Genomic DNA, 26703 nt, shown 5'->3' with positions numbered 1-26703 from the left:
ACCCGCCCCAGGTTGTCCCCGCTCGTGTTGGGTCAGCGCTCGTGGCCCAGCGATAATAATTCCCCAACCGCAAACCCTCACCTGGTTGGGATGGCGGCTGAGGTGACCTGGGAAAAGAAGCGAGAAAGAGCGATAGGAAAGCATAATAAAGGGCAGCACTGGGTAGTAAGGAGTGTAAATGGGTTTCTGAGAACGTTGAAAGGCATTGTGGGGTGTTTTTTTTTTTTTTAGGGGAGTTCCCATTCTATCCTAGGATAGGTATCAGTGCATAGGGCTGTGGTTTTTCTGCCCGGCTCCACCACGGTGTCTGTTCCCATCTGGAGAAATGGGAGGATGTTGTGTGGATTTTCTGCCGTGCAGGAGTGTTGTGGTCAAAGCAGAAAGTGAAGTTAAGCAGATTTCTGGGTTTGCTTGCTCGCAGTGTTGAGCAGTGACTCGTGATAAAGGTGCCCGTGCTTTTTAGGACATGGTTAATTTCGTTTCCGTTTATTTTGTGAGTTGTATTTCAGGTGTAGGGAGTGCCACAAATGTGTTTGGATGGTTAATATTGAACCCTAGAAAAGGAATGGTCAGCAGAGTATTCCACTGGGATTTTTCAGTGTTTGTTTCTCATCCGGTGTTTTAGCTCTTGGGGACGGTGGGCAGTGTATGAGAGAGGCAGATCATGAAGCCATCTAAAGCCTTGTGCTTTTAGATGGTGCATTGCTGTGTGGGAAACCAGATAATCATCTTTTGGGAGTAACTGTTATGCCATATGTGGGGAAATCCTTCCAATGGTCCGAGCAGTTGCTCGTTTTTAAGTAGGAATGTTTGCTTTATTTTAGGGTATGCTATGACTGGCTTCAGATTCCCCATCGCTACTTTTAGAAAACTAAATGTCTGGTTTGGACTGTGGGAGAAATTCTCCTCAAGTAATCTGTATCCCTCTTGGAGGAGAAGCATATTCTGTAGCTGTCAAGCAAGCACAGTAACCTACAGAAGATGTTTCAACTTTTCCCCAGTCAGACTCAGTGCACTAAGACTTTCTCCAGATTATCTCTCAGTACTTTCTCTGCGGAACAAAAGTAGCAAAAGCTCTAAAAGGAGCAGAGAGACTGTGCAAGAAGAGGAAGAAGAGGATGAAGATGAAAGCAGTTTGGAAGATGAGTTAGAAAGTGACCCCAGCATAGTAAAAGATTACAAGGATCTTGAGAAAGTAGTGCCCTCTCTTCGATACGACGTGATCATGAAAGCTGGTCTAGACATGGCAAGAAAGTAAGTACAGAAGAAACAAGTTGCTGATGAGTAAGATGTCATACATCTAACATTTGACTTTTGATAAACTTTTATTGCTGGAATAGTTCAGTATTTGGTGGGATTTTTGGTGTAGCTCTCTAAAAAATAGGTTTTGGATGTGTGGGTGTTCCTGTTTGTTTCCCTTATAAATCCCTTGGAACAGCCTGATTTTGCCTCTTGCTGTCTGCAGCATTTCTAAGATTGCTGAGGAGGCATTTTCTATCAGTTGCTGTTTATTTAAAATGAAGAAAACACAAAACAGTGTACTGAGGAATAGAAAAAAATCTAATTTGAGAGCAAGGGAGTAAAATAATGTGCTACATAATGGCTGGAGAAATAGGTGATGGTAAGTATAAACCTAACCAGGCCCAACAGGTAAATGTGCAGTCTACAAATGTATCACAGTGTTTGATCTAACGCAACCCACAGAAGCTTTATATTGCAGTGAGGTTAGAACAGAATATTAGTATAACTTGATCACTTAAAAACTAAGATGACTGGTGCCGGAAGGGGGCATAACTCATTGGATATTCAGGAAACAGATCTTTAGAAATAGCTAAAACAACCATACTCTATCTTTTTATTTGATAGGTATGAGAGACTTTTTCTTTACTTCAGTTCAAATCTGTCCTGACCTTAAATGTAGGTGTCCTTTATGCACAAATTAGGGCTGTGGAAATGGGCCTTGCACGTGACTGATGTTCCTGTGTATCTGCAAAGAAACAATTGCATTTGGTTTGCTACACACTGTAAATGCAATAAAACCTTGTTTTTCTTCAGTAAAGTAGAAGATGCATTCTACAATAATGAACTCAGGCTGAATGGAGAAAAACTATGGAAGAAAAGTAGAGCTGTAAGACTTTTTAAAATTTAAATCTTTTTAATACAGTACATGAAAATAGCTAAGGCACCACCTTCTCCCTCCCTCTAAATGGCTCTGCAAAGGTGAATGCATAGCATTGCTAACACCATTTCCAGCTTGGGGGGTGTGTGTGTCTGGGGGTGTGTGTGACTGATTCTCTGGGTAAAACATTATTCCCTAAGGCAGATGGGAGACTTGTGTTGTCGAAAAGTCAAATCAAGGCTGAAAGTCAGGAGAAGGAAGGCAGCAAGGACAGCATGTTCTGAGTTGCTGGAGGAAGTGATGATATACATGCGCGAGGTTAATGGAGTAGGATTGATTAAATCTGAGATACTGGGGGAGCAGGCACATGATTAAAGAGAAAGTTTGATGATGGAAAGGAGTTGGAACTGGGGTAGGTAGCTCAGGGAAGGTTACTGTATCTGTAACAGAGCACACAGGAACACAGGAGAGCCAAAAGGGTTGCAGGCCATACTCTGACAACACCAGAATGGTGACAATGCCCATGTACCCACCCTTTAGGCGGGGGTGATCCTCGGTGGTGGTTACTGTGATCAGAGGGCAATATGATGAGAAGTTTTAATTCCTGATCTCATAAAGTTAAGGTTGGTTGTCAGAAGCACACACACTGCTTCTGTGACCTTTGAGAGGAGCACAAGCAGTCGGTGAGCACTCTGTTCTTCAAAACACTTTCAAACTGAAGGCAGGAGGAAGAACTTTGCATTTTGCTGGTTCATGTCTGTGTTGATACAAAAAGACTGGGGGGAAGCACCCGTCAGGCAAGGAAGACAGACATTACACCATTTTCAGGGAGTTAGGTGTTGGTTGTATAACAGGAAGGGTAAAGCTCTTGGCAGGGAAGGTCATGAGACATTTAATTGCTTATTGCCACGACTTTCCTGGAAGTTCATAGCTGGAGGATCTATAATGTGGGAATTTGTTATCCCCAGGGAATGCTTATAATCACTCATGTTCTCTTTCTGTTTCCAGGTGAAAGTTGGTGACACACTGGATCTCATATTAGGTGAAGATAAGGAAACAGGAACTGCTGTAGTTATGCGAATAATCTTGAAAAAAATATCTGACAAAACTGAAAGTGAAAAGTACAAAGTAATTTTGAGGCGTTGGAAAAACTTAAAAGTGCCCAAACAGGATGTACTTAAGTAACAGGGGGTTGCATGTGGCAGCGTAAGATTTTTGCAGAAAACTGTATTTTTTTGTTAAATATGAATTTTGGTTAAACAAAATTACAGTACCCTTTTTTTAAGGGCTTGTGCCAGAATGTTCTGTCCCTCTGCTGTGCACATCAATTATCATGCAATAAACCTGTCACTTTGTGCTGTTAGTTTTGTTTTGTGGTACTGTAGGTTAAAAGATTTGATGGTTCTATTTCCAGACAGTTTCTTATAAATAATGAACCAATAAAGACTAATTTGATCACTATTTAATTGCTGTCTGATTTTGTTAATCAGAAAGGTTACATTAAAGCTGACAACAAGCAAAGCAACTTGCTTTGTGTTATCTCGAGATTCATGAAATGAAGATAAATCCCCCAATTATGTAAAATTTCTTCTTTTTTTATTATTAGTTTGAGCTTGGTTAGCAATTTCAACCCCATGTTGATATATGTTGCTGCTATACCTTGGACACAGAAGGATACTGATTGCAGCAGTGTATTTCTAAGCAGGAAACTTCATGGTGACAGTGAATCATAGAATAGGTTGGTAAAGACCTCTAAGATCCAACAGTTAACCCAGCACTTCAAGTCCATCACTAAACCTCGTCCCTAAGCACCACATCTACACTTTTCCTGAATGCCTCCTGGGATGGTGACTCCACCACTTCCCTGTGCAGCCTGTTCCAATGTGTGACAACCCTTTCAGAGAAGAAATTTTCCCTAATATCCAATCTGAACCTCCCATGATGTAATTTGAAGCCATTTCCTCTTGTCTAATTGTGTGTTACCTGGGAGATCAACCCCCACCTCCCTACAGCCTCCTTTCTGAGCCTCCTTTTCTCCAGACCAAACAGCCCCAGCTCCCTCAGTTGCAGCTCATAAGGCTTGTACCAAAGACCCTTCACTAGCTTTGTTGCCCTTCTCTGGACATGTTCCAGTGCCTCAATTCTTTCTTGCACTGAGAGCCCAGAACTGAACACAGGATTTGAGGTGCAGTGCTGAGTACAGGGGGCTGATCACTGCCCTGTCCTGCTGGCCACGCTGTTTCTGATACATCCAGGATGTCATTGGCCTTCTTGGCCACCTGGGCACACTGCTGGCTCATGTCCAGCCACTGCTGAGCAGCACCCCCAGCTCCTTTTCGGCTGAGTAGCTTTCCAGCCACTCTGCCCCCACCTGCAGTGCTGCACGGGGTTGTTGGGACCCAAGTGCAGGACTCAGCACTTCACCTTGTTGAACCTCATACATTGGCCTTAGCCCACTGATCCAGCCTGACCAGATCCCTCTGCAGAACCTTCCTCCAGCAGATCATTCCCACCCAATTGGTGTCATTTACAAACTTGGTGAGGGAGCACTTGATCCCCTCATCCAGATTGTTGATATTAAACAAGACTGGCCCCAACATGAGCCCTGGGGAACTCCACTGGTGACAGCCACCAGCTGGACATAACTCCATTCTCTTTCCAACCTGGTTTTTACCCAGTGAACCGTGCACCCATCCAAACCATGAGCAGCCACTTTCTTCAGGAGATTGCTGTGGGAAATGGTGTCTAAAACTTAACTAAAGACCAGATGGAGAATACCCAAAGCCTTTCCCTCAGCCACTAAGCCACTTTATCATAGATGGAGATCAGTTTGGTGAAGCAGGACCTGCCTTTCACAAACAAACCCATGCTGGCCAGGCCCAATCCCCTGGTTGTCTTGCACATGCCATGTGATGCACTCAAGATGATCTGCTTCATGACCTTCCCCAGCACTGAGGTCAGGCTGACAGGTCTGTAGTCTCCCAGATCCTCCTTCCAACCCTTCACATTGTCACATGGACAGTCATCTGGAACCTTCCAGGACTGCTGCTAAATGATTGGAAGTGGCTCAGTGAGCATTCATGCCAGCTCCACCAGGACCCTTGGGTGGATCCAATTCAGACACCTTAGACTCGTGTGTGTCCAAGTGGTGTAGCAGTCACTGACCATTTCACCTTAGAATATGAGAGTTTCATTCTGCTCCCTGTCCCTGTTGCCCAACTCAGGGAGATGAGTACCTGCAGAACAACTGCCTTACTATTCAAGACTGAGGCAAAGCAAGAATCAAGTGCCCCAGCCTTCTTTGTTATTACATTTCCCCCCCACATCCAGTAATGATGTGGATTCTCCTTTTGTTGCTAATGTATTTATAGAAACATTAATGTCTTTCATGGTAGTAGCCAGATTAAGTTCTAGTTTCTTCCAATTTTCTCCCTACATAATCTCACAGTGTCCTTGTAGTCCTCCCGAGTTGCCTACCCCTTCTTCCAAAGGTCATAGACTCTCCCTTTTTTTCCTGAGTTCCAGCCAAAGCTCTCTGTTCAGCCAGGCCAGTCTTCCCAGCAGCTGTGTCAGGAAGTTGTGAATGAACCATGGCAGTGATACTGTGCTGTCCTGGAGAAGGCAGATCAGGGAGGTGTGTGTAGTACTGCTGATTTTTACTCTTTAAATAGCCACACAGAGGAAGATTGTCACATACTCATTTTCATTGTGGCATTAAAGAGGATATTTAATACTTAGGCAGTGTAAAGATCTGAGCAAAGGTCAGACCATACTGTGATGCAAAGGTGAGACCACAGTGTGATGAAAAGCTCATGTCTGTGTTACTACAGGAAAATACTGTCACTTAGGACAGGCATCTCAGGACTAACTGGTGTTAAACACATGCATCTCCCAACACAAGCAACTTGCTGGATGAACTGTGATGCACACAGAATTTTCACTCTGCTGGTGTATGCAGGTGTGTGTCTGCAGGAAAGCTGGACAGTAGGAACAGGTAGCTACTGTCCATCCTGTCTGCAGTGAGCTCTCAGCCCAGCCTGGAGAGCCCAGAGGGAAGAAGGTAGCCCAGAATAGGCAGCAGGAGGCATATTCCAGGGCACTTTGATGCCAACAGCTACTCACTGGCTGTGTTTAAGCAGGCTGCACCTCTCCATTTCTAGCTTTCTTCAGGCATAGCTAAAATCTGCACTGTTTTGGTTTGGGGTTTTGTGTGTCTGTGTTTTTTGTTTGATTGGTATTGGGGTTTTTTTCTTTGGTTTTTTCTTTGTTTGGTTTTGGTGTTTTGTTTCATTCGGTTTGTGGTTTTTTTCTGGTTGTGTAGATGTTTAAAGATGCAGATACTTGTTTAGTTAACGTTTTACAGGCAGAGTGACCTTTTAAAAAGATTGGTTATTAAGAGGATATGCTTCTGGAAAGCTTTCCTAGGGGATTTTGGTGATCCTGACACTGCAGAAGTGAAGGGATTAAGCACAGCAAGCACCCAGGAGAAGCTGGCAGGCTGTACTTTCATTGCAGACATTGCTGTCTCCACTCTGTTGCAGCTTGCACCAAGTGCCATGGAAATAAATGAGATGCATCCTCTGCTCCACAGTTCCCCTTATCCTTGCTATTCTAAGTGGTTTCCAGAATCTCCAGGGATGCTGAGAGAAACAAATAGAAAGGTGTGTTGCAATATGTCAGTGAGCTCCAGTTGCTAGTCAGCAACCAGTGTCAGGTGATTGTCAGTGTGTACACACTGCCTGTCACCTCCAGCAGTACTAACTCACACCAGGGTGTACAGGGCCAAAATAGGACCCCACTCAGAAATACTAGGAGTGCTTTGGGGCTTGAGGCTAGGTGGAAGAAATTAATTTTCTGGAAGGATCTGTTCTGCTTAGGATAAAAACAATAGCAACAAACAATAATCATCAACACCTTCCTGACATACAGGACGGGCAGGAAATTTGCATCCCTATAAGTCATTGACATAAGAAAGAGCATTTGGCAGGGTAATTGCTTGAGCTGGATGGAATATGAATACAATATTAGGGCAAAACCCTTAGATTTTAACTTCTGGAAAAACCTATTGGGAACTAAAGTAGACAAATTCACAAGCCATCAAGACCTAGGCCCTTCTGGATGGTGACAGAGAGAGACTTTTTACCAGAGCCTGCAGTGACAGGGCACTGATTTAGGATAGATTTAGATTGGCTATAAGGAAGAAATATTTTTTTTTTATGATGAAGGTGATGAGACACTGAAACAGTTTGCCCAGAGAAATTGTGGGTGCCCCATCCCTGCTGGTGTTCAAGGCCAAGTTAGATGGAGCTTTGAGCAACCTGGTCTAGTGGAAGGTGTCCCTGCCCATGGCAAGGTGGTTGGAACTAGGTGATCTTTAAAGGTCCCTTCCAATTCAAACCATTCTGTGAAGCTATGACTGCCACCAAAACCAGGTCTTCCCTGACAGTGGAAGGCAGAAACAGGCTTTCATAGGTTGAAAGTGTTGATCCACTAGTGGTATGAGCTAAGGAAAAGGAAGGCAAACTTCCTAAGGAGTCTCGTGATGTGTGAGACAACCCTCTGTGGTTTCAGGATTGAAATGGCTGGAGAGAGAACTGTACCCATGTGCTTCAAAATAGAAAGCCTCAGTCACAAGGCAGGGTGATCTCAGAGGAAAACTATGACAGCAGGAAGGTGAGTAGCTGTTCCACTTGGCTACATTGATCTGTCCTGGATAAGCCTCTCTATTGATCAAACCTTTTTATTGGGGTCAGACATTGCCAAGCAGGTTGTGCTCGTTTCTGCAGCCTTTAAACATTGCGTGAGCTAAAACTAGGAGCTAAAGAAAGCTAAGGCTTGGTAACTGATAGAGGGAATGGAGGCAAGCAGGGACAGCATGTGTTCTGGGAGGTGGAGGCACAGGCATGTTGCAGCCACAGTTTTTGATGGACCTTCAGGTGGTTTTAGACAAGGCTCAGGTAGACTGTGTGCATGTAAAGCACATATAAACTTATCTGGGAATCTCCCGTGCACCTTCTCTTCATCAGCCATGAATTTAAGGGGATGGAGTCCATCAATAATGTGATCAAGTGCCTGATCAGATGACATGGCAAAGTAGTAGGAAGTGATCAAACAAAAGTTGCAACAATTTTCTTGAAAGGGAGCATCTACCACTAGTCAACTACCACATCTCTGGTGTGACTGTGTGACTGTCAGTGGTGAGTCAAGTTCTCTTCCTCCTGCTCAGAGTTCAGGGTGTGGACAGTGAATTGGATAAGATATTACCACTGTTGCCCTTCTGTTGCTGCTGTAATGAATTTCCTGCTCCAGGACATGGGCATCTGCCAATCTTAGTCTATGTAGAGGAGGAACTATATGAAAGGGCTTCTTCATGTTTTGTTCTAATTCTTGGAACAAGGAGAGATATGGAGCAAGAGAGACAAGAGACGTTACAGGACATCACACCAAACTCTAGGTTTTATACAAGGGGTCAAATTTCAAATATAGGATGTGATCCTTGGGACTTGTTCCTACCGCTGACAGGTACCTTGGGATTTTCTTTTCACAGGAAACCTGCGGCTCTCACTAACACACTACCTTAGGAGCTAACTGAAGTGCTACATTCCTGAAAGTGTAATGATTACAGGAATATTTTACCTTCCAGAGAAGTGAGCACGAACACACAAGACTACAAAATGCCCCTGGAAACAATGACAAACAGTTGTTTTGCTATAATGAAATTTTTGAAGGAAATTTGGAACGATTACTTGATGCTTGTGTGTGTGTGTGTGTGTAGATACTAATTAGCTGATCTTCCTCCAGTCTTCAGTAATAATTTTTTCCCACCTATTAATGCAATTTTTAATGTGATTGGACATGTGGTGATTTTGCTCATTTTTTTGACTGGGAAATCACACTAGATTTTAAAACAGAAATTAAGGAAAACAGTTAAACAGAATCAAAACCAAAATGAGTTTGCTCTATTCACTTTTGTCTTGGGATGGGGGAAGAAAAGGGAGGAGTGGGAAAAGAATAGCTTTATTTCCCTTAGATTATTATAGAATCATAGAACCATCAAGGTTGGAGGAGACCTCTAAGATCATCGAATCCAGCCCTAAATCATATCCTTCAGCACCAGATCCAGATGCCTCTTAAACACTTCCAGGGACGATGACCCCACCACCTCCCTGGGCAACCTGTTCCAGTGCCTGAACACCCTAATAGTGAAAAAATATTTTCTAACATCTAATCTGACTCTCCTCTGTCTCAATTTATGGCCATTCCCTCTAGTCCTCTCCCTGCAGCCATGGCAGGAGAGACAGCTCTTCCCTTCCTGGGGGAATCAATGATGTTCTTCTTTCTGAATTGTTAATCCAAGGAAAATGCTCACTGGGGCCCACAGTCCCATGATGGAACAGAGCAGGAAATGGATTGCTCACGTCACAGGCTTTTATGGCCACCAGCTAGAAAAGGCAGCATCTAGAAAATGACAAAAAAGAAAACGTAGGATAAAAATAGTACAGTCTAAGAGCTAATCTCCTGCCAGTCAGATGAGGCACAAGGAAAATGTGAATGTGACAGAGTTGTGATTTTGTTAGGAGTCATTTGCTTTCAGCCTTGGGAGTGGCCAGCTCAGGGCAGCTGCTTCAGCCAGCACTCTGCTGCAGCAGGTGACCTCTCAGAGCAGGGTTTGTGTGAGCTGTGACCAGTGTATTGATGAGTGTGATGTATTCTGAGAGACACTTCTGTAAGAAATTAAGACTATCACTACCAGTGAGAAGTTTAGATGAATGGCTTTTATAAGGGTGGGGGCAAAATGAGGATTTTGAAAGCACTGTTGCCACTAAAAATTCATCTGTCTTCATACTTTCTAGGATAAAAACGTAAGTGGGAAAGGATGAAGACAAACAAATGTGTATTTTTTACTTTTCCTGCCTTTCTTAGCAAAGACAGTTTTAGGAGAGAATTAATAAACTAAGCCTTCACTTCTATTAATTTTTAACAACTTCAAGCACATTTAAAAAGATGTTTTCAGAACGTTCCTGAGGAAAAATCTGTAATTCCATTGGTGCTGAGTTGCAGTAATAATGGACAAAAACCAGAAAGTCAAACCAAGGAAGTAAAGAAGTGTTTGTAACAACAGTGATGGAGTTTGTTTCATTTACCTAGAACAGCATAGATGTGAACCTGCCACACTTGTTCTTCCATCAATTTTAAGTGCAATCGACTAAAATGTGCTTGGTAAGTGAGAAAACTCATCAGTTTATGCCCTGTCCTCCAGGCAAGTGTAAGACATTGAATTTTCCAGCTGTTTCACATCCCTTTAATCAGTGAAACAAAATCTGAATTATGCGTAAAACATGCATATCATTTTCTGTGTTTCCTGGGGCTGTGGAATTCATGTTTGCCCCTTCCAGCCCGAATTTAGACCTGGTGTACACACAATCCTCTGTTTTGCACATAAACATCAAAGAGTAATTGAAAAGAGACAAATGACAGATTAAAGAAGATATACCTAGAAATAAATTATATGCGTTTGGAAGATAAGAAAAGATAGTCACAAACGTTTCTTACAACATGAAACATTTCTGTCTACACTGCAGCAGCATAACCAAGTGACTTCAGGTGAAGTTTTTTGTTTTCTCATTGCAAACACATTTGTTGTTGGTTTGTCAGCTGGATACAGTTAGCAGGCAATAAACTGATGCACACTCAATTTCTTTTTGATGTGCTGTTTACATCTCTTACAGGCCTTCCAAGGCAATTTTTAGTATGTAGAAAGTGCTTTAACATGTGAAAATAAAGAATGATGATATATTACACGGTTTCTTTTGGAAAGCTTAGAAATGGGCTATTCAATGCTTATCAAAAACTGATATATTTGAAGTATTAAAAGCAGACAGAGACACTTGATATTCACCTTAATAGGGTTTACTGACGTGGCAGGTAGACAGTAACACTCACCCACAGAAGTCAGTGTGTGCATGGCTGTGTCCCAAACACTACAGTATCCAGCAATCCTCCTGTCAGAGGTTCACTCTCAAAACTACAACTTTATTCTTTTAAGCAGAGAAATCTTTATGAAATGGCTGCAGCAAATCAGGGTGTTTTCATTTATGTCTTTGTCCAACTAGCTAAGGTAATCTCGGATCTTAATAACAGACTTCGCAGGGAAAAAATCCTGCCCAGACTCAAACAATCACCAGACAACATTCCTCTTGTAAGAAAATAATATACCTTTAATTTATTTACAAGACTGACCGACTGGATGAAGTGGCTGTACTTCAGGTGCACTGCAAGACCTTTTGTTAGTGAACTAGGTCACTATTTGTATGTCTGTATTTTCCTGATAGCAGTTATAAAACATACAATCAAACGAATCATGAGAGGGTTGTGAAGAGTGAGACAAAAGGAATGTAAACAGCAGTTAGAAGAGAAAAAAATACAATGAAAATCTTTTATACCCACTTTCAAAAATGAAATTTTAAAAAGTGAAAATTGGTTTTTTCACGACTTTGTAGATAATATGAATGGGCTTTTTTTTTACTTCGCATCAACACCTAGAGTAAGAGCCAGTCTGTCTCACACTTGCACCTAGCTAGTAACATCTATCACTTGTAAGAAAGTTTCATAGAGATTGAATTCTTGTGGGAGCTTGGACATCACTAAGTGGTGAAACACGTCTGACATGAAGAAAATATAATTGTCTTTCTTACCTTTTGGCCAGCCAATAGCAACCACAAATCAAACAGCTGTTAATATGTTCTGTTATTTCCTATCTCCCATAAAAGTGCATGTAGAAAGGTTTCACAGAGGTTCCAGGTAGCATACAATTACAAGAGAAAGTCTTGGTTTCTGATACATTCAGTTTGCTAAATGTATGCACTAAAATGAAGAGATGCAGACATTGTGGTGTCAGTTCTTTATCTTTGGTAAAATGATCGCGATTTATTATAGCCACATTTGCTCTGATATCCATTTTGAGCATGGTCTGCTATTATTGAAACCAACAGGAAACATTTCAATGGATATAAACAGTATCAGTGTGCTATTTAGTACATTCATGACTTTCTTCATACATTCTTTGAGAATGTTACTAGCATATGGGGAAAACGAGCAAATGCTACTGCCTATGATTTTCTCCTGGTTTAACATAATACTTTACTAGTTCTTGCCATCAGGAAAAAACGTTTTGTTTTCCTTTTAAAGGGATCGATATGAGTCTAAGAACAATAAATTCTAAAAATCTCAAGTAAAAATATCAAATATTTTGTACTTTCTTACAAATGCTAAAATAGAAAATTACACTGGGACTGACTTAAAATTTGATACTATGACCCATCTAAGTAAACAACAACAAAAAAGGACCACAGAGAACATCAACAATTGCTCCAAGGTGTTCCAGTGATGGTCTGTAAGCAATCACTGTCTTTACTGTCTTAAAAATTCATGTTTGACTCTCTCTCGCCATTCCTATCAGTATTAAAAGCAAAAAAACAAACTAGTTTTAAAGCAGCACTCTCCAGTGACAAGTCATACAGCAAATTCACATTGGGTTCTGGGTGGCCTTTGTTACACTTGAACATATTAATGATGCCAACTTGACCGTACGAACCTAAGTTATACACACACAGTTATGTCTTCAAATAGCTACTAATTACACTAAAACAATTTGGCAAAGTGAGGGAGTTCAGTACCCCTACACCCAAAATATCCAGATGCTGCTGCATTCACACAAAGAATGAGTTACATTACCACAGCTCATAGGTTGGGACCCTGAAACACAAAACCAATCTTTGCACATGATACTTTTTATATATGCAATTCAATATGAACACTGGAAACCTTTGGAATCACCATTTGATAAGCTCTAAAGACCATTAGTAAGACCATTTGTAAGATCTAAACATTTTCTAAGTTCTTGTTTCGAGTCTTTTTGTTGTTGCTGTTGCCTTTGCTATCTTACAGAGTGGCAAGCAGGTGATGGGAAGACATTCCATGGGTATAGGCAATCCTCAGTCACTCCAGCAGTGACACTGGACAAAGCAATAGAAGAACTCACAGGGGCAGGATCAAGCTTGTGGTGTACCAATACAAGCAAAAAACATTCACATGAGGTCTATGCTCATGTCTCAATTCTTCAAGCTATGTCTTGGTTCTAGAAATAAAACCTGGTAACAGTCAAAGCTGCAAACGACACCACTGTGACCCATTCTCTGACACAGATTATTACGTCCAGTATCTCAGTATCATCAAGAACAAAATAAATGTGAAGCTGCAGTTACTGCAGAAGCAAAGTCTAATATTCCAATGATTTCCAATGAACATGGCACTTTCAAATTTAAATTAAGTTAGGTTTACATTTTGAAATTCGAATTAATTAACAATACTGTCTATAAGGGTATAATGACAAACTGCCCTTGAAGAGAACAACCATTAAAAAAAATCCTTTATTATTAGAAAGTGATAGAAAAGGAAAATGCAGAAATGGGGAGTGGAGTAATAGCTTCGATACATGTACCTGCACCAGGGAAAATCGTGCTCCAGCGAGTCACTGACAGCTCTCACTGATGGTCTCTACCCATGTACAAATGCAGTAAGCCACTTCCCACTGCTGCAACACACACACTGAAACGCAACAAACCAAGGGCCTGACTGTCCCAGACGCTGAGAACCCTCAGCTCCCAACAGGCCCCTCAGTCTCAATTGACGCATAATCCTGACAATAATTTAGTGGTCAAAGTCTTAGCAATTTAAAGAGCCTGTCACTTTTTTTGCTTTCTTTGCTTTTTTCAGTATATCACACTTTTTCCGGTTCGGCCGCCGGCACCTCTCATCAATGCTGGGTATACATTCATAATGCCACACTTCTTCCATTTTCTCCACAGGATAAACTGCCTCCACGTAGTGACGGATCAGTCTCAGTCTGATGGGGTCCAGCTGTTTTTTGTTACAAGCACCTGAATGGTTGTATTGCAGCCTGAGGTTCTCCGGAGTAAAGAGTTCAGGGAAGAGTCTTACGAGGAGCCTGGCAGCAAAGTTGCCAACCGACAGGCTCTGCTGCACTATCTCCCTTACCTCCTTATCAGACAGCAAATACAAAGAAGGCACAGGAAAGTCTGGGTTAGGAACAACGAGTTCATCGAGTGGTATCTTGCAAAAATCCTTGCTGCTTCTCTCTGGTGGCAGTGGTGGCCCTTCGAATTCCTCTCGAAACCTCTCGGGGTTTATTGCATAGGTGAGAAATTCCCTCCTGTCAGGCCCTGGCACGTGGATTTTCCGTTGCTGTTGGTACGAGCGCCTCTGCTCCGTGTCTCTTCGTCGACACCGCTCGTCCAGCTTCCCGACAAACTCCAAGGTCCACACTCTGTCATTCTTTGCTCTGGGGTACAGTATCTGCACGTAATGGCGAATTAATTTAATTCTAGTGGGGTCAAGCTGTTTCTTGCCTAAAGATCCGCTACAGTTGTATTGCTTCCTTAAGTTTTCATGGGTGAACAGTTCAGGAAATAAGAGGACAAGCAATCGAGAGGCAAAGTTGCCTATGGAAAGACTGCTTTCATATATGCTTTTAATCTGTTCTTTGTTCAACAGGTAATCAGGCACAGGGACGTCGAAATCGGGAGGGGGAAAGTCAAGTTTGTCAAAATCTATGGGTACAAGCCAAATTTTTTTTGACCTCCTGCCGGGTTTTTCGTACTCGAAACTGTCTTCCACTTTTATGATGGATACATCATCTGGTAAACTAGAAGAATCGTAACAGTCATCTCTCATCTGATCACATTCACTGCCATCCATGTAGGTACTTTCAAGCTCATCGTTTATTCGCTGGACACACTGCTGCAACCAGGCTTCTTCTTCCTGCACATCCGGGAAGTAAATTTCAGTGTACCGACGGATTATTTGGAGCCGATGAGGATCCAGCAGCTGTTTTCCAGAGTCTCCAAAGCAGCTGTACCTTTCAGCTAATTTTCTGTGGTCAAAGAGTTCTGGAAACAGTCTGTGTAACAAAAAAACGGAAAATTCCCCTGGAGAAGAAGCTTCATCTAAAAATTCATTGAGATCCTGAGCATCCAGCATGTAATCTGAAGCAATCACATTACTCCTGTCCAAGGACAAAGCTTCCTCCTGCTCTTTATCCTCCATAAAATGAGAGGATTCGACCTGCTCACTGTCATAAAAACTGGATGATTGCACATTCTGCTGACTGTTTTCCATTTCCCTTTGAGCCCAAAACCTATTGAAGAAATCATTGACTTGAGGCAAACACTCCACCTGCCACACAGCTGTATTCTTCACAGAAGGATAACAAACTTCCACGTAGTTACGGATAAGCTGCAGATGAAGAGATTCAAGTTTCCTTTTGTTGAGAAAGCCACAGGCGCTGCAGCTCCTGCCGAACTCGTCGTCGCTGAAGAGCTCTGGGAAGAGCTGCACGAGCAGCCGACAGGCGAGATCTCCGCCCGACGTGCTCTGATCCATGATCTGCTTGAGCTCCGCCGAGGTCAGCTGGTACTCCGGGGGAGGCTTGAAGTCAGCGACCGACTCCGCTGGACTGACCTGCTTTTTAATCCTGCTCACCTCCAGAGACAGCAGGTCAACTTTACTGTGCAGCTGAGTCATGTTGGTATTGAGGGTGTTAAGGGTGTAAAACATTTTCTGTATCAAAGAATATATATTTGAGTCAGAATCCGCCGCGGCCGCCGCCGCAGCAATGGCCGCGGCCGAGTCTCTTTTGCGCTGCTCGTTCAGAGTCCGAACGTGCGAGGGACTGCTGGGGTTGATTTTCTCAAACAACTCGTAGGAAGCAAACTGCTCTGCTCCCGGCGGGTTCTTCTTCTCCGTGATTTTGTGCGAGATGCCATAGAGAGGTTTTTTATACGACGGAGTGATTATGTCACTGAAAGATTCTTCCTCGCAGAGCCATGTAGAGTTCTTGTTCTTGTTTGGCTGCTCTGCGTTTACCTGAGGGGGTGAGCCAGTCTCTCTGTTCCTCATGTTGGACAGGGAGCCCTTCAAATGAATAAACACTGTGTTAGTAAGGCTGCCTTAAAAATATCAGCTGTAAATATGTGCCCCTTAAGCAGGCAATGTTACAAAAATATGCAAAGTCAAATTTTCTCCAGAGCACTTGTGTTAAATAATCAAACTTAATCAATTCATTAGGAAAAATAAAAATAAAGTACTACTTAGGTGTTCATTTTCTTTCCTTTTTATTCTTTTGGCTCATGGCTTTCTCCGTGGAATAGAAATGCCATAATAATTCTTAGTACTCTACCCACAGAGCTCTAAATACTATCCCAAATTAAATATCATTAGGTTTCACCTTGTGTACGAGGATCTTGGGCTGTGGGGAATTCGGGTGGCAACAAGTCAGCAACAGAGCCAAGAATAGAATCTAGATTTTCTGACTCCTAGTCCTGTGACCTTGCCACTGCCTCCAACATTTAACGTTCCAGCATTTAACGTTCCAGCACTCTCTCTAGGTTAGCTTCTGAAAATGTCACAAAGGCTATAAACCACAAAATTTACTCTCTTCTCTCTTGATGTGAAAGGTTTACATAGGGCTTTTAAAAAAAAATCTTTATAATGCTGTACAACTCCTAAACAAGTTCCAAAAAGGAATCATTTTTAAAAGGTGTTCTATTTAAATGATAAAAACTTATGAACACAGTGAAAAGCATCTTGGTACTGTCTTTTTTAAAAGGAAGCCTAAGACTATTTCAGAAAGGCAGGGAAGTTTAGACTCATGTGTTTCTTATTTTCTAAGTTCTCTATATATAAACAGTAATGAGTTCCTAAGCAATTAATGTTTGCAATAATTTGTAATTCTTCCTCATTGCTTGAAATTGGAACCAAACATTTTCATCATTGCACAGCAAATGTGCAGGGTTTGGGTGGGTTGGTTTGGGTTTGTTTTTTTTTTACATACACATGGGTATTACAAATAATTCTTAGGAAGTTAAGCAGCTACAACAGAATCAAAATCCAACACACAGAAGTCAAACATGAGCAAACAGTCCCAGATTTTAGAGGAGTGTACTGAAACATTTTTCTTGGCCTGTTCTACAGAACATTAATTAGATAAAAATCTACATAATTTGTGTCCAGGTATTAAAACAAATGAAACACAGACTTGAGGTCTGAGCTGAGAGCCACGAGAAATCTGAAGTTTTAGTGAAAACCTCAGTTAAGGTTCCTTTCTGGAAACACAGGACTGTAACACTGACGAAATCAGTGTGGTCCCTGTGTGCACTTACACTGCTTACTGCTGTGACAAATTGAATCTAATTACTTTTTAATTTCTAATGCAGTGCATACTCCAAAGAGACTCAGAACAGGTTGGTTTCCACCCCAAGTTTAGAAACCAGCATTCAATTAAATTGAAGTTCTGTTTCCACGTTGTGCTATCACTGACATCATACAACTCTGCATATGAAATCTTGTGTTTTCACAGTGTGTGAATGCAGAGATGCTCATATGAAAGCACAACACAAAGGCCAAGCATTTCACAGTGCACAGAACCCCTGGCCATGCTGGTGTCTAGGACACCTGACTCCCAGCTCCCATTAGAAGACTGTCCCACTCCAGTCCCACTCACAGGAAAGCACATTGGCTATGAGGACAGTGAGAAATCAGAGTCCTACAACACCACCAGCTGTTAAAGGCTGATTTTTACCCCAGCTGGTAAGACATATACCCTAACTAAATTTATAGAACGCCAGAACACAGACCCAATTGTGAACAGACTGAGATCCACATTGCTCCCACCTAACTCTAGGCTCCTACGCTGGGTCTGAAGTCATCATACACCACCTATACTTGTCAGTGGAGAAACAGAGGTGTATCCAGATGGTAACAGAACTCTGCCAAACAGACACCACCTGAAAGCAGACCATGAAAATCTCCACTGACAATAAACACGGTACCGCTCCCCAGTCAGACCCCCAAACTGAATTATAAATTCTTTTACTGTTCCAGATCAAAAGAACAAATCTTCTCACACAAACAGTGAGACCTGCTGCCTAAGTAGCTAGCTCTTCCATAACACTCCTGCTAGCAGAGAATATCCCAAATATTCCTTCACATATAGCACATGACTCATTTAATTCCTTTTCTACTAGACAGCTTGCCACAGGCCACTGGGTGTCTGTCAGTTCTTGTCTGACCTCCTGCTGTTTGTTTTCCCTAATTAATTATATAATAAAACTTGGCAGTTTGGAGGCAACTTCCATTAACACACACCTCACACACAGAGTCAGGGCAAAGCATTATTAGAAGGTGTATTAAAGAACACAGATTCACTGTCCACTTTGGCAGGGAGACTGTGCAGGTTTGTATGCTCAGCTGTGGACATGGTGCTCTGGAGTCCATGCTAGGAACCACAGCTGATCTCCACTGCAGCAGAACTTCTGCCCCTGCATGAATGCCGCTCACAGTGGTTGGATCTGGTTGTGGGAAGGATTTGGTCATCTGCATTTCAGACACACATAGTGTTTGACTAAAATGACAAAACATTTGTGCCTCTATTTAAGGACTTTCTATTTCAGAAGGATTCTCATTTCCCTTCCTTTTGCTTTCAATTATCTTGTCTATAGTTTCCATCTAGGAACAGCACTATCCACACCATAAACACATGGCTTTTTGTAAATTCCCCAATTAAACGAGTATGTATTATTTTCATTAGCTTCCTGCAACACTGATCTTTAAATATCAATGCATCTCAGACAATACTACACTCATTAAAGACAATCAGTTCTAATGTACCATCAAAAATAAACAAAGACGCTGTTCTGTGAGAATCAATGTACGTAAGATAGTGATGCTTTTTATACTACATTTGCACAGCAAGGTTTTGTGTTGTAAACATTCTCTGAACGTTTGCAAAACGCAGCATTTTGGTAAACATCAACCAATAAAAGAAATTGTGAAACCGTCTCTTGCATTATCTCTGTGAATCCTAAGCCAAGTTTTAAAAGTTGCTTAATTACTGTTCTGTTCAGTGCTCCAGTCCAGCCAATTTATGACATTCTGCTCAATAAACGAAGTCTATAGATCTGTAAGAATACAGTACAATATTCTAGTATGGAAGAATAAAAAATATATGAGCAAGAAACATAGAAAGATTCTGTCAAACACACGAGAAATTGGAAAAGTCTCACACAAAAATTTTATAAATTTATAATCATCAACATTTCTTTTTTTAAAAGAAAATTAAGGAAAATTAATTTCTGGTTATGAAGTGACATTCAGAATTTTTACAAAAGTGAAATGTCTTCAGATGGAAAGTAATCTAGTAAAATAATCACCAGCCCAATACAAAGTACAGGTCAGTTTATATCATACATAGATGCCTATGTGATGTGTAGTAAAAATGTAGCACAAAATTCTCGAAAATAATGAAGATTTTGTCCATTGTTTAAATAGAAATAGTTAATAAATTCATCAATTAAAACAAAATATCGGTACTAGAAAAGTAATTAACTTCAAAAATGCTGTTAAGATTGATGACTGCTTCTGGTTGGTTACCTAACTAAACATGCTGATTCATTGGGGTCAGCCAAGAAGGAATTTTTATTGTTATTACTGGGTTAATTTCTGATATTGTAAGTCCAAAGTTATAATTAATTTCAAACTAAATGTAAAAATTTATTAAATGCAAACAGCAAACAGGAAAATCCAAAGCAAGCACAGTTCAGAGACTATTATGAAGCTCTTTTAAGAATCTGAATGTAAGGAAAACAATTGTAAAAAGAGAAAGGAAAAGAAAGAAACCATGTAATAAGATTAAAACCTACCTACCAGAGGTATTCAAGGAAAAAAACAGCCCTGAGAAGTCAGAGAGATGACAGTCAAGAAAAAGAAATATGACGAGCTATGGCTAGAAAGGAGATATGAAATGCACAAATACAACATGGAATAACTGGCTAGGTAGCACTAGAGCAGAAAAGGATATGTGCATTAGAGTAGGTCATGCACTAAATATAACCCAGGGCCTGAAGTTATTCAAAAGAGGATGAATTTGAATCTAAGGTTATTTTAATAAAGTGCTGAGTGTGGAAAACAGGAGGTCACTATACTGCTCTAGAGGGTGTCAGGAGGGATGTCACTATCCAGCACTGCACACTACTCCTTCAGGACTCTCAAGGGGAACAACAAATATATAAAGTGACTCCTGAAGAAGAGTTGAAAAATGAATTTTATTATTGGAAAGGAAGGGCTGAGGGTGGACAATGTCACATTAATTTTCCCGTGTGCAGAGGACTTTTCTAGGAACAGATGATCACTGCCCTCCCTACTGAAAAGAACAAGGACAAAACCAAACTTGCTCAGTTTCAGCAAAGATTAATTAAAACCTCCCATTGCTAGAGAGGTGAAACAGGAGATCAGGATAACGGAAAAGACTGGGCATCTCCTTCACTGGCTAAAGAAATGTCTGAATTGTCACTAGTGGGATGCTGCACCAGACTTCTAATACACTCAGCTCTTGATAGGCTCAATGTCTTCTGCATCCCTGCATTATCTTTCGAATAATACACCAGTTTATACTTGTCTCACTGACATTAAACCTGTGTCACAGAAGGAAGAATTACAGCCCTGATTCTACCACTGAGGATCCAGCTGAAGAACTGACTCTGTGACTGTAATTGCAGTCATGCTGTGACTCCAAATCGCTGCCTGCTCCTACACTCTCTGACAAACAACAGAAATACACTTCACACGAATGAATTAACCTATAACTGTATTTCACAGCTATGATTGTTCCCATGCTATTTAAAGAAACACCCAGACACGTGTGCAAACTGGCTTAAGATTGGCCAAATTTGCATCAAACTCATTATCAATGCAAACTATTTAAAAGACATGCATTGTACTTAGAGCAGCAATGAACTTAGCCTAAGAAATGTGAACAGAAAAAGAACCACACAGTCGTGAATAGAGAAGTCACCTCTTGCGCAAAGCGTCTCTTCTTCACGCTGGGTAAGGCATCTTGCTGACCTGACCCATCGCAGCCCAGTGAGGTCTGTTTGCGTTTGTTGGAATCCTGTAGGCAAGTGACTGTGCCATCCAGTGAGTGTTTCTCAGCAGATCTGGATGTCACGGAGCAGTCCAGAGCTTCGTCTTCATTTTCTGTTTCTACTTTCACATTTTTTTTAGGAATTTTTACTGGAAAAAGAGAAGGTTTAGAAAGGTAAAGCACCCTCTCTAGAAAACCGTGACACTCTTCATACAATCCTTTGTGGTTTGTTTCCTTTCATGAAAACGTGTTTTCATAGAATCACAGAATTTTAGGGGTTGGAATGGACCTTACAGATCATCTAGTCCCAACCCTCTGCCATGGGCAGGGACACCTCCCACCAGAGCAGGTTGCTCAAGGCTTCATCCAACCTGGCTTTGAACACTGCCAGGGTTGGGGCAGCCACTACCTCCCTGGGCAACCTGTGCCAGTGTCACACCGGTGTCACACCACCCTCACAGGAAAATCGTTTTCCTAATATCTAACCTAAATTTCCCCTCTTTCAATTTGTACCCATTGCCCCTTGTCCTGTCACTGCAGCTCCTAACAAAGAGTCTCTCTCCTGCTTCCCTGTAGCCCCTTCAGACACTGGAAGGTGCTGTGAGGTCTCCACGCAACCTTCTCTTCTCCAAGAAGATGATGTTTTGAAGAACATCACTATATTTTATGCCTTCTATGGTAAGTGTATGCCAAGGCCACCCCAAAGTCAAATCATTCAGTTTTCTACTAAATGACAGTTTCTTCCCCAAAGAAGAATCTGAAGTATAAACAAATAAAGTTACAGCAGGAAAATTTTTTTGGAGGGGTGAAAGGATGCAGAGAATAAAAATACGATAAGCAGCAAAGATAATGGTGCATTTTTAGATAGACTTTTAAAAACATTAATGTAATTTATCATGATCCAAGTGCAGCAGGCTTTAATTTGACAAGTATTTTTGCCTCATCAAAGATTACACACAGTATAATATTTTACCTTCATCATCATCAGTGATTTCAGCTGAATTCATCTTCTATCTCACTGAAGAGCAAAACAAAAATACAAAAAAAAAAGGTCAGCATTTTCTGGAATCAGGAAACACCTTAATGTGTTCTGTTAATTACTTTTCTTCAGGAGTCATTGGGTGTTAACAACCCACAGAAAATTTCCAGTCTTTCCAGTCTGTACATTTGTAACAAGTAGCTATTTTCAGTAAATTTCATGGCCACCTACAGACCTGTCAACATGCAAACTATATTGCATGTATGCACAGACAACAAACAGCAGCTAGGAAAGTACTTAAAACTGTAGTTCTTTTTCTGGTACGGAGGAAAGTAAAAATCATTCCAACCTTTTCTATAAAGTATCATGGCAGTATGTAAATGGAAGTTAATGGTGTTAAACTCCCCATCCTGTACAAAGCCACTACTTATGACAGCCAGATGTTTTCGTTTTGTCATTGTGGGTGACACAAAGTAATCAGAGAAAGAAAACTTGTCATAAACTGCAATACACATGCTGGAGTAAGTTTTCATTTAAAAATGTTTGATCTTTTGATATGGATTGCATCAATTCAAGCAGAACAGTGCAGATCTCCAGTAAGTTCTTTTTTCTGTCAGCCTCTAAATAATGTAAGTGCTTTTCGTAAGGAAAAACAAATATCTATATTATTCTAGCATGGCTTTAGCATTACTTCTCCTGTGAAAAACTCAGCTGTATTCCTGCTTACTTGAAAACTATTTTTGCGAGTTACTTGGGGGCAAACATCAATCTCTGGACACGTTCCTAGAAGATATTCTAAATCTTTGGAGATCTACAAAGCAAACAACTTAATCAGATCTCGCTGACCCTTACAGGGCACGCAGCTGCAAAATGACACTCTGGACTTGTGAGCTGGTGACTGGGAAACTGTCACGCTCTGCTCCTCTTCATCTACACACAGCACTAGGTTTACTTGGCCCCAGAATATTATTGCTTTACATTTTCCACAGTTACATTTTTCTTTCAAATAATTTTCTTTCAACCGTTCCTGCCTATCCTTTAGCCAAGGTCTGAAATCAAGACAGGCTTCTCTCTGGCTGGAGCAAGTGAATAAAACCTGTCAATCAAAAGTGCAGACACAGCCCAGGAGTGGGAATTGTAATGAAATTCAAGAGGCGTGGGGAGAGAAAGAGATAGATAGTCTGTTATGGAGGGGGAAAAGTCTGTATCTCCCTCCTGAATAATGCTGAATAATTTATTTTTTGAATCTCAAAATACTGTTAAAAAACTCTGTAAACACTTGAATGCTATGTAGATATGAATTTAATTTGACAGCAACTGACGGCTGCAACAGCAAGTATGAGGTCCCACTCTGGATTAGATTTTGTATGATTGCACTACAATGGGTAGCACCCAAACAAAAGATGCACAGTGCTATAAAATCAGCTCATACTGAGCCACCCTAGAAGCCAAAATGCTCTTTGATGTGCTGATCTTCCACATGTCCTCTATACACAGCCTTGTAAAGGGCATCCTCAAGGGGATAACGTGAGATTGTCTTCCACATATAAATTATGCCAACTTAATGGTGCTATAATCACATCACTTAAACTTTAGCAAACTCTGCAGAGACATAACAGCATGAAACTAAAAACCAACTTCTAAACCACCTGATTGGTGCTGGTAAGGGTTAATACCAAGTGAATGCAGACACAGCCACTACAGCTCTTTATGGAAAACCCTGTGACAGTGTATTTGGTACAGCACCCTTGAAAAGCCTTGCTGGACCTTAAGAACAGTACACAGTACTAACTGTTTGTATTTTGCCCTAATATCACAGATACATTGGTATTCAGGGTCTAGATTTGTCTTGCACTTTTCCACGCTGCACTAGGCTTAGCTCTGAGGGATGTGGTACCACAGCAACATGTGCCAGTGCTCAAGGAGTGTGACACGTAGTCTTTTTGTGAGGGCCTGAGGTTACAGTAAGCAAATCCACCAATATTGCTACAGAATATTCTATAATGGAAATCAAAATGATTTTCCAGATAATCCTAGACTGCTGCATCAGAGCAAACACTAAAGAACATTGAACACAGAGCCAAAGGACTATAAAAGTGGCAGCAGGTGGAACAACACGAAATATTTAGGAGGGGATATATGGAATTATATTTTCCTTCTAACTCCTGGTAATTACTGCTATTCAAACAGGAAGAATGCTTTAGGAGAGTTCTCAGAGAACACAATCAAAATGGAAGGAGAAGACAAATAAGGATCGGAAGCGCCACTCTCTAAACTGGAAACCAATGAGAACTAAAGCAAAGCACATACCCTGGTTAACAGTTAACTTTCCAAAGGAGGCAACATCAGGAAGAGCAAAGCTATCCTGAACTCAGGTCAAATAACATTTCAGTCCACTATTAATTCCACTGTCGTTTTACAAACCTGAAATAACTGTGTTAGTACTTAATTTTGCCTTTTTTCCCCCCTTTTTAAATTTGAAAACTACCAGAATACAATTAAACATGAATAGTCAAAACCTGTATCAGAACCAATGAGGCCCAGAATGACTGAGTTTTATACCTGAACGCTCTGGTGTCAAACAAAGCACAAGCTTCAACCCTTTCCTTTTTGAGAACCCTAGGACCATTTCTCTCCTCATCTGGTTTCCTGTCTTCTTTGTGAGGTTTGTAAGAACTCAGGTATTATGAGAAAATGAAGCACATACATAACAGCTTCTGTCAAGAGACAGGATTCCATTGCTGCTTTGATTTCCTGGCCCCACCTGCCCCTCAGCCAAGCATGGGTGCTCACCTAAACCTTCCATCTTGATAAACTGTCAGAGAACAACTCACTTCTGTCTTTTTTTCTTCCAGGTTACTTCCCTTGTAATTCAGAGAGGTAAAGGGTAAGGCAAGTAATCAGGCCCAGCTCAGGAGTATGCATGAGGTTTGGGATGGAAAGGAAGAACTAAAATTTCTCCTCATACCAGCAAACCACTGGCTTGGTTCCATTTAACGAAACATTACTTATCACACCACCATCTCGATTCAAATTGGGGTCACAATGGACTCACGAGTGAGCAGTGCACGGACAGAGACATCAACACAGCAATTGCATCATCACTCCCATAGGGAATTAGGGCTTATGGGAAGGGGGAAAGTGTGTCCACGCCAGAGTATGTCCGTGCCTGTCTATATAAGGTTAACAATAACTTTGTTGATTGTTTAAATTCCACTAAAGAGAAAACATTTCAGATTCTTTAAAACACTATTTGCTGCGCATCAGTACTTAGGAATAACAATTATTGCCTCTTTAAAAGAGGCAGAAGTGTCAAAATCTGTTTTGACATAGCATTCTGGCCCAGATTGTGAGAATAAGCAAAGCTGGGGTAAAAAAAGACCTGACATATCATGGAGCAAAATACAAATAAGAAATCCATACAGTAAAGCAAACACCTGACAGTTGTTCCTTGTCATGTTGAGTATACAAAAACATATTTCAATCTTATCTTATTTGTATTTTTTCAAAACAGAAGATAAATACACTTATCATCCTCAGCCTAATAATGACTCAGTGCTATCTAGAGGACAGCAGTCAGCTAGTTCTAGGAAAGAGCTGAACACTCTGTGCTGAAGTCAGGAGCCCAGGCCTGCAGAGCAACCAGCCTTGGCAGCTTTATCCTGCTGGGATACAGACAGATGCTGCAGTACATCCTGGTGAATCCTCTGGAAGGAGAATTCCAAAACACACCAAACACCTACAACAGCAGCTATGCCAAATCTAGAGGACAGCAGTCAGCTAGTTCTAGGAAAGAGCTGAACACTCTGTGCTGAAGTCAGGAGCCCAGGCCTGCAGAGCAACCAGCCTTGGCAGCTTTATCCTGCTGGGATACAGACAGATGCTGCAGTACATCCTGGTGAATCCTCTGGAAGGAGAATTCCAAAACACACCAAACACCTACAACAGCAGCTATGCCAACAGCCAGATCCATTAGGGAAAGTTAGATGGTCCCAGCACACCTTGGCCATCACTACTGGCTGTATTCCCTTCCCACAGATCCTGCTCTCTCTTCTCATCAGACAAGACAAAGAACAAGACAATTGCATTGGTATAGCTTAGACACACTCCTCTATTCAAAAGCTTACCAAGTTACCACACTTAACTGCATTGTTGTATTATTTTGGTAACAACATTCAACACTGAAATGGCATTACCAGAGGTTATCACAGAACCTCAGCGCATAGTGCAACGCTAAGAGCTCCTAAGCATGGAAGAACACCTTAAAAAAAGAGGCTTTGGAATGTTTCTTTGTGCACCACCTTGATGCTGCTTTTGCAAGCAGAGCAAAAAATGTTGTCCACTTATCAAAAATACACCTACTCAAAATATGCACTGAGGCCTTAAGGATTTAAAGCACTTGGGTACAAAAGATTTGATGAGTAAAGCAGCAAATTGCAAACCATACTCTAAATGTATTTCAGTCTCATATCATCTAGTATAATGCATATTGATACTGAAAAGTAGCACAGGAGTGTACCTAGTTATTGACACATAAACCAAAATTTAATCATGTCTAATTTAAAACATCCCATAATGTACATTCTCCTCATCCTATTTACCACCTAC

General features: G+C 41.2%; 2 protein-coding genes across 2 annotated transcripts; one reads left to right on the top strand and one right to left on the bottom strand.

Moving 5' to 3' along the window:
• The first annotated feature begins 830 nt into the window (after nucleotides 1–830).
• On the top strand, nucleotides 831–3580 carry LOC103800756 (chromosome unknown open reading frame, human C6orf203). The gene is made up of 3 exons (XM_009073138.1): nucleotides 831–1254; nucleotides 2056–2128; nucleotides 3128–3580. Exons 1-3 carry the CDS (start codon nucleotides 833–835, stop codon nucleotides 3302–3304), a joined length of 672 nt encoding a protein of 223 aa, XP_009071386.1. The 5' UTR covers nucleotides 831–832; the 3' UTR covers nucleotides 3305–3580.
• A 10263-nt stretch (nucleotides 3581–13843) lies between these two features.
• BEND3 (BEN domain containing 3) lies at nucleotides 13844–22123 on the bottom strand. The gene is made up of 3 exons (XM_009073136.1): nucleotides 22090–22123; nucleotides 21048–21265; nucleotides 13844–16111 (listed from the first exon to the last, which is right to left on the bottom strand). Exons 1-3 carry the CDS (start codon nucleotides 22121–22123, stop codon nucleotides 13844–13846), a joined length of 2520 nt encoding a protein of 839 aa, XP_009071384.1.
• Between the last annotated feature and the right edge of the window lie 4580 nt (nucleotides 22124–26703).

This window comes from Acanthisitta chloris, unplaced genomic scaffold, assembly GCF_000695815.1.
Source record: "Acanthisitta chloris isolate BGI_N310 unplaced genomic scaffold, ASM69581v1 scaffold16824, whole genome shotgun sequence".
Classification (NCBI taxonomy): Eukaryota; Metazoa; Chordata; class Aves; order Passeriformes; family Acanthisittidae; genus Acanthisitta; species Acanthisitta chloris.
This window is presented reverse-complemented; position numbering and strand designations above follow the sequence as displayed.

Bases quoted from the DNA above. Each gene is read 5' to 3' on its own strand.
- LOC103800756 (XM_009073138.1), top strand. From the start codon at position 833: ATGACTGGCTTCAGATTCCCCATCGCTACTTTTAGAAAACTAAATGTC. The intron at 1,255-2,055 runs GTAAGTACAGAA...GTTTTTCTTCAG, and splicing joins GGTCTAGACATGGCAAGAAA to TAAAGTAGAAGATGCATTCT. The intron at 2,129-3,127 runs GTAAGACTTTTT...TTCTGTTTCCAG, and splicing joins TATGGAAGAAAAGTAGAGCT to GTGAAAGTTGGTGACACACT.
- BEND3 (XM_009073136.1), bottom strand. From the start codon at position 22,123: ATGAATTCAGCTGAAATCACTGATGATGATGAAG. The intron at 21,266-22,089 runs GTAAAATATTAT...CTCTTTTTCCAG, and splicing joins AATCACTGATGATGATGAAG to TAAAAATTCCTAAAAAAAAT. The intron at 16,112-21,047 runs GTGACTTCTCTA...ATTCATTTGAAG, and splicing joins AGAGACGCTTTGCGCAAGAG to GGCTCCCTGTCCAACATGAG.